Source organism: Amphiura filiformis, chromosome 20 (genome assembly GCF_039555335.1).
Source record: "Amphiura filiformis chromosome 20, Afil_fr2py, whole genome shotgun sequence".
NCBI classification, from domain to species: domain Eukaryota; kingdom Metazoa; phylum Echinodermata; class Ophiuroidea; order Amphilepidida; family Amphiuridae; genus Amphiura; species Amphiura filiformis.
The window spans coordinates 36,089,478-36,103,914 of NC_092647.1; the positions used below are offsets into that span (position 1 = coordinate 36,089,478).

A 14,437-nucleotide genomic window follows, 5' to 3' on the forward strand; every position below is an offset into this window, starting at 1 on the left:
GATAATACAGATAATATGTATTAATGGGTCGAGGCGATTGCATTGAAAAACCTAGTAAATTATTCATAACAGTTACGTAATCAATCGATAGTGCGGACACTTTTCATTTGCAAACCACCGAAATTCGTGATCTTTTAGCGTTGGAAAAGAAACCACATGAATAGAGTGCCCTCTCAAGAATATCTACTCCCTGCAAATACGTCACCTGCTTAATTATTCATTAGATACCTTGAACGGTTGGAATACATGGGTAAAATTTATCATTTTGCGCAGAACATTTTCCCATGTTTTAATGCTTAAAAGTTACTATCCTAAACGTAAATTCAAGGTAAGTATATTTATGTAGTTTCTCGCATATAATTTATTTGTCAAAAGATGAGCTAAATGAACAAAAACCGTAAGTTATGCGCTGTGAACATAATTTGGCAATTGCAGGTTCCGAATTCAACAGCCGTGACAGCTATTTCGTTATTATATTACCATGTCCATGATCAGACATAGACCGGACGGTAAGGTACTAATTTCGAGGAGCATAACAAACACCAAATTGGTGTCATAACAAACACCAAATTGGTGTCGTGTGTCGTGTGGTCTTTCAATTTGTGCCGAGTGTCCTTGGCAGACTTAGACTACCCCCGGCGTAGTCCACTCGCCATTGCATACTCATATTGTATTTAAGCTTAAAACAATTCAATTGATAGATTTTCACATCTGTTCTTTTCAGTCACCCTACTCCCTCTGTTAGCTTCCCAAGTGGACTACTGACATTGGATTGCGGTTTTCATGCTTAACACGGCTGTCTATGAGCGTCTATGGATGAGCTTGTCGGAAATCTGGCCTACTAAAATTGGCCATGATGTAATGCGACTTTAAATGGATGTGGCTTGTGATTGGTCGCCCCGCTCTCGTTATGGTTTAAATCCTCCGGGTACCTGTCATTACCTTAAAATAACTACATGGTACACAAGTATGTGGCCTACCCGGCCTTTGTGTTGTGTAATTGCATGAACGCGTCAATAAGTGCATGAACGCGTCCGCCGCCTCTCAGTATTTGCTTGCGGTTAAATTTGATTGATAAACAAGTATGATTGACAGTGTGAGTGTTAGGGACTTTGCCCATTCAAAATCCTGTTTAAAATCAAAAGTCCATAGTCTATTTTTAACCTGGAATTTCGCGATTAATAAACTGGCAGATTCTAAAATCAGAATTGTTCAGTATTGAAGTGCCAATACAGTTATGACATTATGATATGTTGCATTCAATAATATAAGCCTCACGTACACTTTACTTTTTACTGTCACTAATATAATTATAAACTTTTTCATAACAATTTTATACTAGTATTTTGATGTAATTAATATCAGTATAATTTCGAGTTTAATGCTTTCATCATGATTAACATCAAAAATGGACTATGGCATAGTCTATGGCAGACTTGACTATGCTTCAGTGGTCATGACAGGATTCAATAGATAACCTCTGCCCCACTAATCCCCAGCTATTGTCTGAAATTGCTCCTCGGAAAATATATTATAACAGCTCAGTCCTCAAATGATAGTCATATAACGACCAAAAGATAAATGACTGACTATCATTGAGGACTGAGTTCCGCAGTCTAGTCCATGATTACTATTCTGTCACAGAGGACTACAGAGCGCGTACCACCAGTCAAAGTCTCCGCCTCATCCGATAATGAGGGCCGATTGTTCCATGAAATGCGACAGGCGAGACTGCTACGCAATTACGGTACCGCGTATTTTCATGGTCTATCGCGTGATCGCGAAAGCACGCAACGCTCTATTGCGTATATGCGAAGGCACGCAGCGCTGGTGGCGTGATTGTTTGACACGGCATGATCGAACAATCGGCCCTCATGAATATGCGAGAACTGGTAGCATACAATACACGGGGACTTTGACTGGTGGTACTTTCTCTGTTTATCTCTTTCCTCTATGACTATGTACATGTATTCTGTCGGTCCGTGTCACATCACTTCCGGTTGATGATGTTCTTCAGAGTGGAAGAAACTGACTTGATTTACCGTTTATAAACTGACAAACTTAAAATTAAATTCCATGGTCGAGTGTCGTTTTTTCCGAAATTGAAGGTCACTCCAACAACATCGCTATGTAGCCTCCTTCACAGCCGGTTTCTGTTGTTCACAACAAACCGTGAGCCACATGCTGTTTTGGCCCCGAGACTCTATAGCCCGGATGTTGGACCGACGGAATAGCCAAAATATTAAATTCTCGATCATGAGAGCCAACTTGGGTACGCACAGTTAATTGCGTCGAGCGTATTACGCAAAGACCGGCGCTTACGGCACAAACACAGCTTTTGAGAATTGACCAATCACACGGTCGTTGCTAGGCAAGGTCAAGGTTCGGTCATGCAGGTCGCGCGATCGTGTTATTCTATGAAAAGTACGCTGACGCAGAAGGTACATCCTCTCACAGGGTCTTAGCCAGAAATCAGAAACCACCTGTCCAAACAGATACCAAAATTTGACTCTCAAATATAAAACAACTTGTCTATACCCATGGAAGGGTCACTGGGGTCAAATATGTCCTGATTTGGCCTTTACATGTCACTCTGAATTAGTCTCAAGTTCATATAACCTTAAAATCATCTGTTTTAGAGCTATCACATCTGTAAAATCCATTAAATCCACCCGTCTAAAATTAGATTAGCATGTCTTAAAGACGGGTGGACGCATGGCTGGCTAAGACCTTGTCCTCTCATGATCGAGAATTTGTTATTTTGGCTATAGCCCTAGAACTCTGACCATGCATAGTATCCGTTTTCACCTCTAGGGCCAGAGGCACTTACATTGAAAAATTTGTTGAGTATGCTTGAACGATCCAGTACAAAAAATTAAAGCATTTCAATGCTTGATCGAACCAATACAAATTTAATTTGTGTGTCAGGACTCAGGTTGCTCGAGAAACACTATAGCAACGAATTTGCGCTAGAGAATATGCTCGAACAAGTGTCAGGTCACTAATAAGGCCAATGAAAGTCAATTCCTTGTTTCCCGTTACACAATTTTTGATGACTGTGTAGGTGACCATTTCATTTTTCATTATTCATTATTTCATACCATTTCATTATTGCATCTCATCTGTTACCGGTGTAAACCAATAACTACCCATGTATACATGTGATAAATCACAGTTTGTAGTTTACAGATGTAGTTTACAACCACATGAAGGTGATTGTACAACTATTATCAAAAGTTTCACAATATTTTTTCGGGATGAGATGATTGAGATCAGACCAGATCAAAAAGTGCGGGACAGAGAAGTGAGTAGGTATTCATTATTAATTCATTATTAACCATATATACAATGCTCCTACTGCAAAGAAAATCCCTGAAAAAACAACGGAAAGAGATTTATGATATATCTAAACCACAATCATTTATTGGTATGTTAAAGTTTGTTAAAAATCAACAGTTTATTCAAAATAATGAAATATTTGGCCAGTAATTGGTTTTGAGCGGAGTAGGGTAACGGGAAACAAGGAATCGACTTTCATTAGCCTAAACATGATATAGGTATGAGAGGCAAACCTTAGTTAACACATTTGCTAGTCAGCCAAATTCGCCTAGACCGGGGCCCAAACACAACATTTAAGAAATTTAAAAGAACAGATTGGACAGGCTGGTCAAGGAAACCTACATATGTTTTCTATACTTCACTTGACCCAAATATATGATTTTTTATGGTGATAAGACAATCGCACATGGAATTTGGATTTTGATAGTAGTTCCATTTTAAATAAGCTGCTATCATCATGAGACTAAGATCTAGAAACACCACCGAAATGCTGTTTTGGGGAATTTTGCTAGCAGAATCTTTTTGATGAAAGTCAATCTTTGACAAGATGTAACTATGCTACGGAAAGTGCTATGACAAAAAAGTTTTCAGTTTTGGCTTTCTTTACTCAAGGGCTTTAATTTGATATATATAAAATGATGCAGTTTGATGGCAAATTTGAATTCACCTAGCATACCTACATGATAAAACCCGTCACAATCGCCGGTCATGCATTTAATATACTCTCTATTGCAGAAACATGAATCGTACGCATGATAAGTGTACATCGCCGACGTATTTGCATGCTGAGCATTCACATGATTCGCTGTTTTTCAAAAGCGACAGTGCGACACATACATGTAGGCCGACATTGACACCCTCTGTCGGTCAACGTTCTCTAAAATTACACACATAACTTGTGCAGTTGTAAACGACAATGATTCAGTCTTACTCTGATGATGAAGTAACCCATGGGACGGGTATAAACACAGCTTTACACAATGACTAAATTACATACCCGTTAGGCACAAAAGACCGTGTTCATGTACCGTTAGTCGTTACTCAGCCAAACATGGCATAGGTCCCGGATGTTCCTATCTCCACAACATTTACCTTTCATGCTTTTCAACAAGGAAAGAGATACAAAAAGCGAACGTCTAGCTATTACCAGACATAGGCCTAAACATGCTATTATAAATAAGGTACATATTCTGGGGAGCATAACAAACACCAAATAGGTGTATGACCTTTGACATGCATGCATTCTTTTGTCCAGAGGGACATGGAACTTCAAAAAATGCAAAATGCAAGTTGGGATTATGATGGCGCACAATCGATGTTATGGCATTATGCACCTCCAAAGTTTACCATTTGCAAGGCTCAGAGAGGCTGAAATTTCAAGAATTTTTTTAAGCAGAACAAGGGCGCTGTGCACGTTCATATTGTACATGTGCGTTGTTGGTGTTAATATGTACCAAAATTATTTTTTTAGAGAAAATTATATTTTTTTTTTGTATCACAACCCCCCTCCCCCTTATTTATGTTCAAAAAATTGTACATGTAATTAGGGAGACTGGCTCTTAAGGAAATTTGATGAGGAATTCAATTATGCTATTAGTTTTAGTGTCAGAAGGGGAGGAAAAAAGTTTGGATTGCTAATGTCATAAAAATTGTAAAATTGTTTTACAATTTTTGACCACCCTGTATGCTTAAGGGGGTACTACACCCTTCGATAAATTTGTGACTATTTTTGCACTTTTCTCAAAAACTAATAACACACTGGTAACAAAAGTTATTTATATTATAGGGGCAAGGAATCCAATTACTACACTGGAATTTCAGTGACCCAAGACAAGCGGTTTGTTATAATTATGATAAGAAATAAGGTACCGCTATTATAGGATGTACCTCGTTTTCTATCATATATACTGAACCGCTTGTCTTGAGTCACTGAAATTTCAGTGTAGTAATTGGATTCCTTGCCCCAATAATATACATAACTTTTGTTACTAGTGTGTTATTATTTTTTGAGAAAAATGCAAAAATAGTCACAAATTTACCACATGGGTGTAGTACCCCCTTAACGCAAGGGATACCAAACTTTCTTCCTTTGTTTTAAGAAGAGTCCATGCAATGTCATTCCATGCCAATTCAACAAGGGGAGGTTACACCATACCTCATGGATTTTTTTCTTAGTGGTTATTGATGATAGATATTGATGAGAAATGAAAAACCAGACAATTTGAGCCTCTAACTCCGTTTCGTTTTCACACAGCGTTAATTTGAAATTTAGGGGGGGTCGGCATGAAAAGTGCGTCATCGCGCGAAAGACCAACTTTAAGGGACCAGAACTACACCACCTAGAACATTCAAATGCTCAACTCAGGGTATGTTAAAATCAAATCCATATCTTGCTTCTAAACAAAGTTATAGGGCCCCCAAAATGGGAAAAATTTCATTTGAATCATACTCAGGGGGGGAGCCTCTGCCGGAAACTAAAAAAATATTTTTATTGTCCAATTTTTACGGTCAACCTATATTTTTCCTAGTCAGAGGGATCAGGCTAGGGCTAATTTCAACCATCACTGCTGTCGCTAAGAGCTGAGTCGCTCTTGCATGAAGAAAAAAATGTTTTCTTGAGGCAAATTTGGTACATACATGTATGTATCTCTATGGGGATTTATTTGGTGTTGTGAGATCATAACATAAGAAATCATTATGATCAATGTATTGTTCTCATTTTTTCTTCCCTACACAGGTGTCTCTTCACCGAGACAACTGGTGCTTCATTCATCGAATAAATTAACTGCTTGAACCACATCAGCCTGGGGATCATGCTCGATGCTACTGACAACCAGATGACAACATTGATCTCCTCTAGAGCTGAGACTGATTCCCCCAACAAAATGGGTGTGGACTGGGATATATGCCAATACTTCATCACTCAAGGTACATGGGCTGCGTACATATCAAGCTTCCTCGTAATTATTGGACTAGCAGCCAATACGCTGTTGATCTATACGGTATTCCGTAGCGTAGTGCTGCGTGGTGTATCCAGCAATGCCTTAATTGCAAGCGTTGGTTTCGGTAATATTCTATTGCTGCTCATATCGGCACCTGCTTTCATAAAACATGAATTTAACTTGTGCTGGCAACTTGGGATTTCAGCATGCAAGTTCTACGCTTTCTCAGAAGTTTTTGCTATTTCAGCAATAGCATTTTCTATCCTGGCTATCAGCTATGAGAGGATCCGTACTGCTCGGGGTGGTAAACCACTTGATTCTAAGCTGAGGGGAATCATACTGGTTTGTATTTGGGGTTGTGCCTTTGTTATCGCAATTCCTACAGCAGGTCTTGCTGATCTCGCCTATGACAGCTTCTGTAGAGTACGCCCTCACTTTGAGCCTCGCGGGAGAGCGTATATTATCTCCCAGTTGCTACTTGTATATCTGTTGCCTTCAGTCCTTAACTTTGTGCTGCGTTTATGGGCAGTTTTTGTGAAGAGCGGATATGATAATACCCAGGATGCACCACACCATACTCCCAAGGAGTTCAATATTGCAACTCTTGTAATTACCTTCACTACAATAATCGCATGGCTTCCGTTCTACGTTTTCGCACTTGGACTTGAATTCCAGTCATTGCCTTTTGAAAATAGACATCTGATCATGAACTTGTACGATGCCCAGTTTGTGTTGCTGTATTTAAATGCCACACTGTGTCCTTTTATGCTGTGGGCATTCAGCGGGATGCACCGAGAAGCTATGCTGGAAGAAGCCTGCTGTGGAGGACAGTGCTTGGAGAGATGCGGTAGAGCCCCAGTAGGGGATCGGTATTCAGCATTTCGTAATGAATTTGACTTGGGCGGAGATAATATCAATGATGAAATGCCAGTGGTTGGAAATGAAGAGGATGATGAGGATGATCATGAGCCTAATCATGTGTAAAGATAAACTAGTCATTAGAAATATCTATAGTTTGTTCAGCTCGTCATTTGCAGGCCTTATAACATCGCAGATTTTTTTTATCAAATGATACATTTTATTTTTAGAATTCCCTTGTGACATCTCACTGCAGAAGCATTGACACAAATTGTTAATTGAAGTCCTGCACTTTGTTTACTTGATTAAAACATGCACAATATAGACCAGAAAAGTCAACTATATCACTCTTAACGTGGGTCTACTTTTGGCATAGTTTTAAAAGCCTAACAATTCCCGCAGATTACGAGCTGATCAAAGTATAGAACTGGTTCATTTCGTTCGCACCACTGCGCCCTCTAATCGTGAGCGCTCTATTAGGCTATCTCTGAGAATATCAGACAACAGTTAAGAGAGTGGCAGGAAATTATTTCTATGTTCATACATTGCAGGGGTATTATAATAGCACTAGCTTCTAATCTTGGGGGTCGGGGGGCACTTTATTACATGAGAAGGTTAATTTTGGGTGTCCAACTGTTTAAAATTGGGGGGTCCTGGACCCCCATGCACATGTTTGTGCCACCCCTTCATACATGTGACTGAAATAAACAGGGTTGGAATTTCACCATGTACAAATCAACAGTCAATCTTGATTGTTGATTACCGCGAAATTTGCAGCCCACATTATTTGATTCTCACAAATATTGTACTGTGTAGAATTTGAAAATATTCAAAAATCAACTTTGATTCCCACAAACAAATATTTTCACCAATCACCAGAATCTTTTTGTGAACCAAATGGCAGATTCTTGGCTGAAATTCTGACCCTGAAGAAGCATGTAGGAGCTAGAGACAATTGTGCCTTTGAAACAGCACCTTGCAAAATGCTACAATGTAGCCCATTTTGATTGAAAAAAAAATGATTCTTGAAATCCTTCCAATTTTTAGGCTGTCATATTAAGAAAAAGGGGATTAAAGGGATATTTATAATTGGGGATTTTGAAATGTCTAAAGATTTTTAGGGTTTTAAAAGGAGGTGTCAATATACTGGCATTTTTTACATGTATGTATGCAACAGTTCCTGGTTGTGAAAATCCTTCATTTTCTGGCTTCAGTAACAGGCGGCTACAGGACGCCAGGTAACCTCGATATTTTCTTGTCAACCTAACCGTAACCCCAATCCTTACCCTAGCCCTAACCCTAACTCCACAATTAGATATCGATTGACAAGATAGGATTTACTGCTTACTGTGTAACATGAATAGGTTACGTGGCGTCCCGTAGCCGCTTCTCTTCAGTACTGTCAAAGAAACGGTACTAAAAGTAAAATGATGAAATGAAAATGTACTTCATGATTGTACATCTAGACACTAAATAAAATACAGTGTATCTGAAGTGAAAATCCTAATCCTAATCCAGAAGGTCTAGATAAGATTGTCATTTTGTGTTGACAGAATTTAATTGTACAGTGCATTGAATAAGGGAGTTGAAGAGTAAAAATTCTGTGCTTATGGGAGGGGCAATAAGTTAAGGCTGCTACAGACTCGGAGTATTCGACATAGAATATTTGAGGTACCGTAACATAATTTTTATTTAATCTAGTCCCATTCTATTTCTGGACAGTAATGTTTAAATTGTAACAAATGTTTGATGACATAAAATCGATTATTTTACGAGTTACCGTACATAGAATATCTGGTAGAAATATATTATTGCTTTTACGTTATCAAACATTTGTTAGAACTTGAAGATTACTGGAAATACATGTAGACAGGGAATAGAATAAATAATGTAGTTAATCAAATATTCTATGTCAAATAAAAAGTCTTTTTCTAAGGCCCTTACAGTAATCACAGCCTACAGTAACAAGCTTCAATTAGATACAGTTTGTAATGTAATGTGAAAGAATTGTTTATGGACCGATTATTGATTTCAACTCATGTATTCTATAGTACAAACATATTTATATTATTATTTTAAAACTATTTATGGAATTTTAATTCCATAGGCCTAATCATATTTAAAAATACATGATTAGTACAGATAGGGAACAAGCCAAAAGTTTTAAACATCCTGAAAATTCAGGATGTCTGAAGTCTTTTCTTTTTGAGGAGGGGTGAAAAAGTCTGACTACTTGAAATATTAGTTGACCTTTCGGGTTGGAATTTCCAATATTTTACAAGTTTACGTTTCAGGGAGGCAGCCATTCTAACGAAGACGCTTTTAGTTTAGAGGATGTCATCAAACTTTTGGTTTGTTGCCTAACTGGTTTGAAGTGTTCATGCATGTATTCTTGCTGTAAATAGCATAATCAGCATATCATGAAATATGTTTCTTTCAGTATAACTAAGCTCATTTTCAAAAGTGATTGTACATGCATGCACACCTATGTTGTACATTAAATATTTGTACACAGCATGTACATTAGGGCTTATCAAACTGTGGGTCGCGACCCTAATGTTATTCGCGAAAACTTCTTTTGGGCATTCAACTGTAAAAAAGTAAGGATAATGTATGATAAAAAAAAGGAAATAAGAGGAATTTGCATTCGCTGTCGAAGTGATGTAATAATCGGATTAACTACATTGTACCATAGCAATAGGTTCAATTTTTTTTTGAATATGGTCATTTTCACAGTAAAGGGTGTAACTTTTGATTTTTAGGGTCAAAATTTCAAACCACTTAAATATGTTTCTGTTTACTGTAATCATGCATAGAAGCAACTTAAATTCCAGTAAAATAATGTTTCAAGGCTTAAACCTTTTGATTTCTGATAAAATATTTGACATTTCCATAACATTTTGGTTAAAATCTAAGAAAAATGTATTTTACATAAGCTCAGAAAATTATGACATGAAAGCTGGAATACATGTGAAATCCCATTCCAAAGTAAGTCAACAGATATAAGTTAAATTTTATACCATGTTTTGCTATGTTTGTAATTGCAATTTTGAAAATTTTTAACATCGAGGGTCATTTGCAATGGAAATTTCCCAACCTTAAACATATTTTTTAAGTTTTAATTGGGTTCCTAAAATAATTTAAATGTCTAACTTCATGTACAAATACAACTTGATGAAAGGAACCTCCCAGCCAAGTTTCACAGAAATTGGAGTTATTTTTAGAATTGGCAATTCAAGCGATTTGTGTTTCGGAGGCTTCAGTTAACAACACAGGTGATCATAAAAGTAAAATATTTGGCTAACTACTACAAGTTGACATGAAAAAATAGGTAAAAAAAATCACAATTACCAATTTTCATGCTTTGCTTCTAAGTATTGAATTTCAGTTGTGACAAAAATTTAATTATCACAGCAAGTCACTTTTTTTGTTTCGAGGCTTCATGTTAACAATGGTTAAACATTGCAGAAGTAGTTTTTTGAAAACAACACTGTTGGGATCATCTAAGCTGTTATTTTCTTGTGTGTATTGAATCAATGATTCTATGCGGCAGATATTGTAGATTTATAACATGGTAATTTTTTCACCCATTTGTTAAGTATGGTGTTATTTGCATGTGAAGCCTCCAAAACAGTCTTTCTTGGATATCAGTATATTTTTCAAGCATTAACCATAATATCAATTTTTTTTTTAAATTTATGACATTCTGCACATATCATGCAACAATTACAATGCAGATATCAATATGGAACATACCAATTTAGATATGCATAGATGATAATTAAGCTTACTGTTGTTTCGGAGGCTTCATTTGTTTCGGAGGCTTCAATTGTTAACGGAAAGTTTGTATTGGGTCCCATTTTCAAACGGTGATATATATCTCCATGATTTAAAAACAAGTGACTTGAGGATCTACTTTGCTACATTTTGATAAATAGATTGGATGAGCTCTTTTATTTATATTTGCCCAAGCTTGCTGAACAGTTTGTTTCGGAGGCTTCAAAAAAGTTAACGGAAAATCGGCTCTTTGAAGTTAAGATTTTATAAAAATTTTAAAAGCTTGCAAATCGACTAATTTTTGTTTCCCATTTCAAGTTAAGATATCAACTGTTATGAATCAAGAAGAAGTGAAGAAATAACCAAGAATTATGAACCAAAGCTATACCCACAAAGTTTGGCAACAATTGTTAACGGAAAATGAAGCCTCGAAACGACAAATATCAAGTCCGGTTCTCAAAAATACAGGGCTGTTCACAATTAAATCTAATGTGGCAGTGTTTACTGAACATATAACCGTACTTTCAGGATAAGAAAAATTATCCATGAACTTACTGAAGAAAACACAGGGTTTTACAAAAATGTTACTGTTTTTTACAGTTTTTCAAAATGGCAATATTAGGTACATTTAAGCCTGCTAAAACTGAACGCAGTAACTCCCGAAGATGATTATGCTACCCAAGGTAGCTGCTAACTAGATGACTTATGTGGCCAAAAGTCATGGAATTCTGTGGCTTTATTAGAACACTACGGATCAAAATGTTAAAAATCCAAAGTTACACCCTTTACCGTGAAAATGACCATATATCGCGCTGCTGCACTACAAGCAGGTTGCACTTATCATTGGACAACAATACAATTTTGAGTGGTACGCCACTGATTTTTATTATGCTGTGAGTTATGTCATATTTTTCTTGTGAAATTTTGGTCACAGGTAAAATTTTTTATGTGACATGATCAAGGGGAATGAGTCGGATGTCACTAAAATTGTTTTTGAGATATTGGCGAACAGTGTTCAAATTTTTTGTTTGTTTTATATTGTTTTCAGCATGTTTTCAGCATATTATGCAATTATGCATGTCTGATTTTCGTTAAGCTGCCAAAAAATGATGTGGGGACACGTAAAGTTTGTAATTGGTGACATGTGACTCCCCTTGATCATGTCACATATTTTACACTGGCACATGTATTTATCACCACATGTGCACCCCTACACACTACATTATGTGTATTTCATGCAAGATACATTGTAGAGGACATATCTCGCAAATTATGCATTTTGCATGCAATTGTAGTTGTTTGCAGATCTAGACCTCTGAAACAGAAGACGGTCCCCCGTTGCAGAAAGGTCCACAGTTTTAAATAAATGTGAAATGTCATGTTTGTGTGTCTACGTTTGCCCCACACACATTTTATCATTATGTAATTCAGATCATGCTTTATTCTTTTTTAACTCAGGGGTATAAAACTTACAAATTCAGTACTTTTTGGTATGGAAAAAATAAGCACCTTTTGAAGTTATTGAAGATAAAAAAACCCTTTTACTAAAATTTACTTCAGCTGTAGGATGATTTTGTGTCAAGAATTAAAAGCCTATCATCTACATGTACTTAAAACATTTTATATTTTTAATTCATGGCAGCAACATGATTCACATGATTCAAAGAAGGTCTTTCAGTAAATAATGTTTTTTTAGCTTTAAAAATCTAATTGAATGAAACTCTGATAATTTCAATTTTGTTCTTATTAAATAATAAGAAGAATAAAATTGAAATTATATATTTGTTATATTGTCAAGTTTGAATTGGTGTTTTTACCTGCTTTCTACCAGTTAACGGGTATTATACAAAATGTGAAGGAAATGATGTTGCTATTATCGTTTAATTGTCATGTGATGACAATTTCATATTATACATGTACCTTGTAAAAATGCTTAGAAACATCTGTTTTAAACAGTTTTATACACGTATATGTTTCATGCACACAAGCAATATTTTGTATTCAATTATGCTGAAAATGCTATTAGGAGTTAATGTTTCGAGGATATTTTTAAAAATGTCAGAGAAATAAAAAATTTGATTTTAAAAAGTTGTTTCTGAAATTTGATTTAAAAAAAAGCATTAAAACTGTACTGTACAGTGTTCACGTTGTCATCAGTTACAGTGTACATACAAACCTGATAACTTAAAAGCCATAATGTGTGATTTGCTCCGCAGCAACTACGCCTCAATTTGTCTCAAATTTATTAGTGAGTACTGAAATGTCTCATCCTTTAAGTAAATCATGATGTGTATATATCGTTATTCATCTTTAGTTATGTTTTATTTATGTCACTATGTGATACATTGTAGCTCCGCTTAATAACAATTGGTGAGCTAATACACGGGTTGAGATAATAATAGGCTCTTGAATGAAATGGCAATTTTTTTTGTTATTGTTGTTTTGCCATGCTTGTTTGGCTCGACATCCATGTGAGAGTGAAAACTAACATTTTGTGGAAAACTGATAAGAATCTATTCTGTATGGAAATCACACATTGATTATGAATGTTTCATTGACATTGTCCCAAAAAACAATGTTCAGGTCAGTTGATTTCCTTTTAAAATAATTTATATGAAATTAATTGAAATGTACATATGTCAAATTGCCATACATGTACATATGTATAAGGACATGCAAAGTTAATTGTTTGGTTTGGGTTCCCTGCTGCTCAAAAAATTATTTTATTTTATTAATTTTTGGTCATAAAAGGTCCAATTTTTTTTAAAGGTCCACTTCTTCAAAATCAGCCCCAATAAATCCTGGTTACGGGCCTGCCTCGCAGGCTCGCACTCATGAGGTTGTGGATGAAGTGCCCCTTTAAATCTCATGATGCAAGAGCTAAAATTATAAATTAATAAATCTTAAGTGCACTTACTACATTGTACATCATTTATTTGGCTTCCACAATATGTTTATGACTTACTGGGATGAACATGAAGAGCAGCATACAAAATTTGAAATACGCCTTAAGTTTGAAAAGAAAAGGCAAAATTCAGAGGTGTAAACATTTCATATTGTATCGTGGCAATGTTTTGCACTCACTGCACAAATGATTAGGCTTTGCTGTTTGCATGAAATTCATTGATTACAAATATAATCCACACATGCATGTATTCATTATAGCTCATTATATTATTGTCACATATTGTAAATCATCATTTATAGGACTACCACTGTTTAATGTGGAGTAGCGTACCAAGCGAATTTCCAAGTAGGGGTTTGTCCCAGGCGGCGGATCGAGCCAGCAACTTGTGAAACCGCCCGGCCGTATGGCATTTTCCAATATAGTCGGTTAGTTTTGTGGGGTTCATTATCGAACCCCAACGGTTTTAGCTTGTATTTATATTATTTATCAACATAGGCCTATTTGTTTGTGATATTTCAAGCGTTTTAAAATTTCAAAATAATCCCATTCAATTACACGGTTGACAATGAAAATTTACTGAATTTAGAGAATGCAATGCGGCCACCACCTGGTT

General features: G+C 36.2%; 1 protein-coding gene across 1 annotated transcript; it reads left to right on the plus strand.

The window, feature by feature from the left end:
- Positions 1-213: 213 nt before the first annotated feature.
- LOC140142741 (phe13-bombesin receptor-like) lies at positions 214-9,855 on the plus strand. The gene is made up of 2 exons (XM_072164732.1): positions 214-328; positions 6,077-9,855. The coding sequence occupies exon 2, from the start codon at positions 6,153-6,155 to the stop codon at positions 7,263-7,265; it is 1,113 nt and encodes a 370-aa protein (XP_072020833.1). The 5' UTR covers positions 214-328; positions 6,077-6,152; the 3' UTR covers positions 7,266-9,855.
- Positions 9,856-14,437: the final 4,582 nt, after the last annotated feature.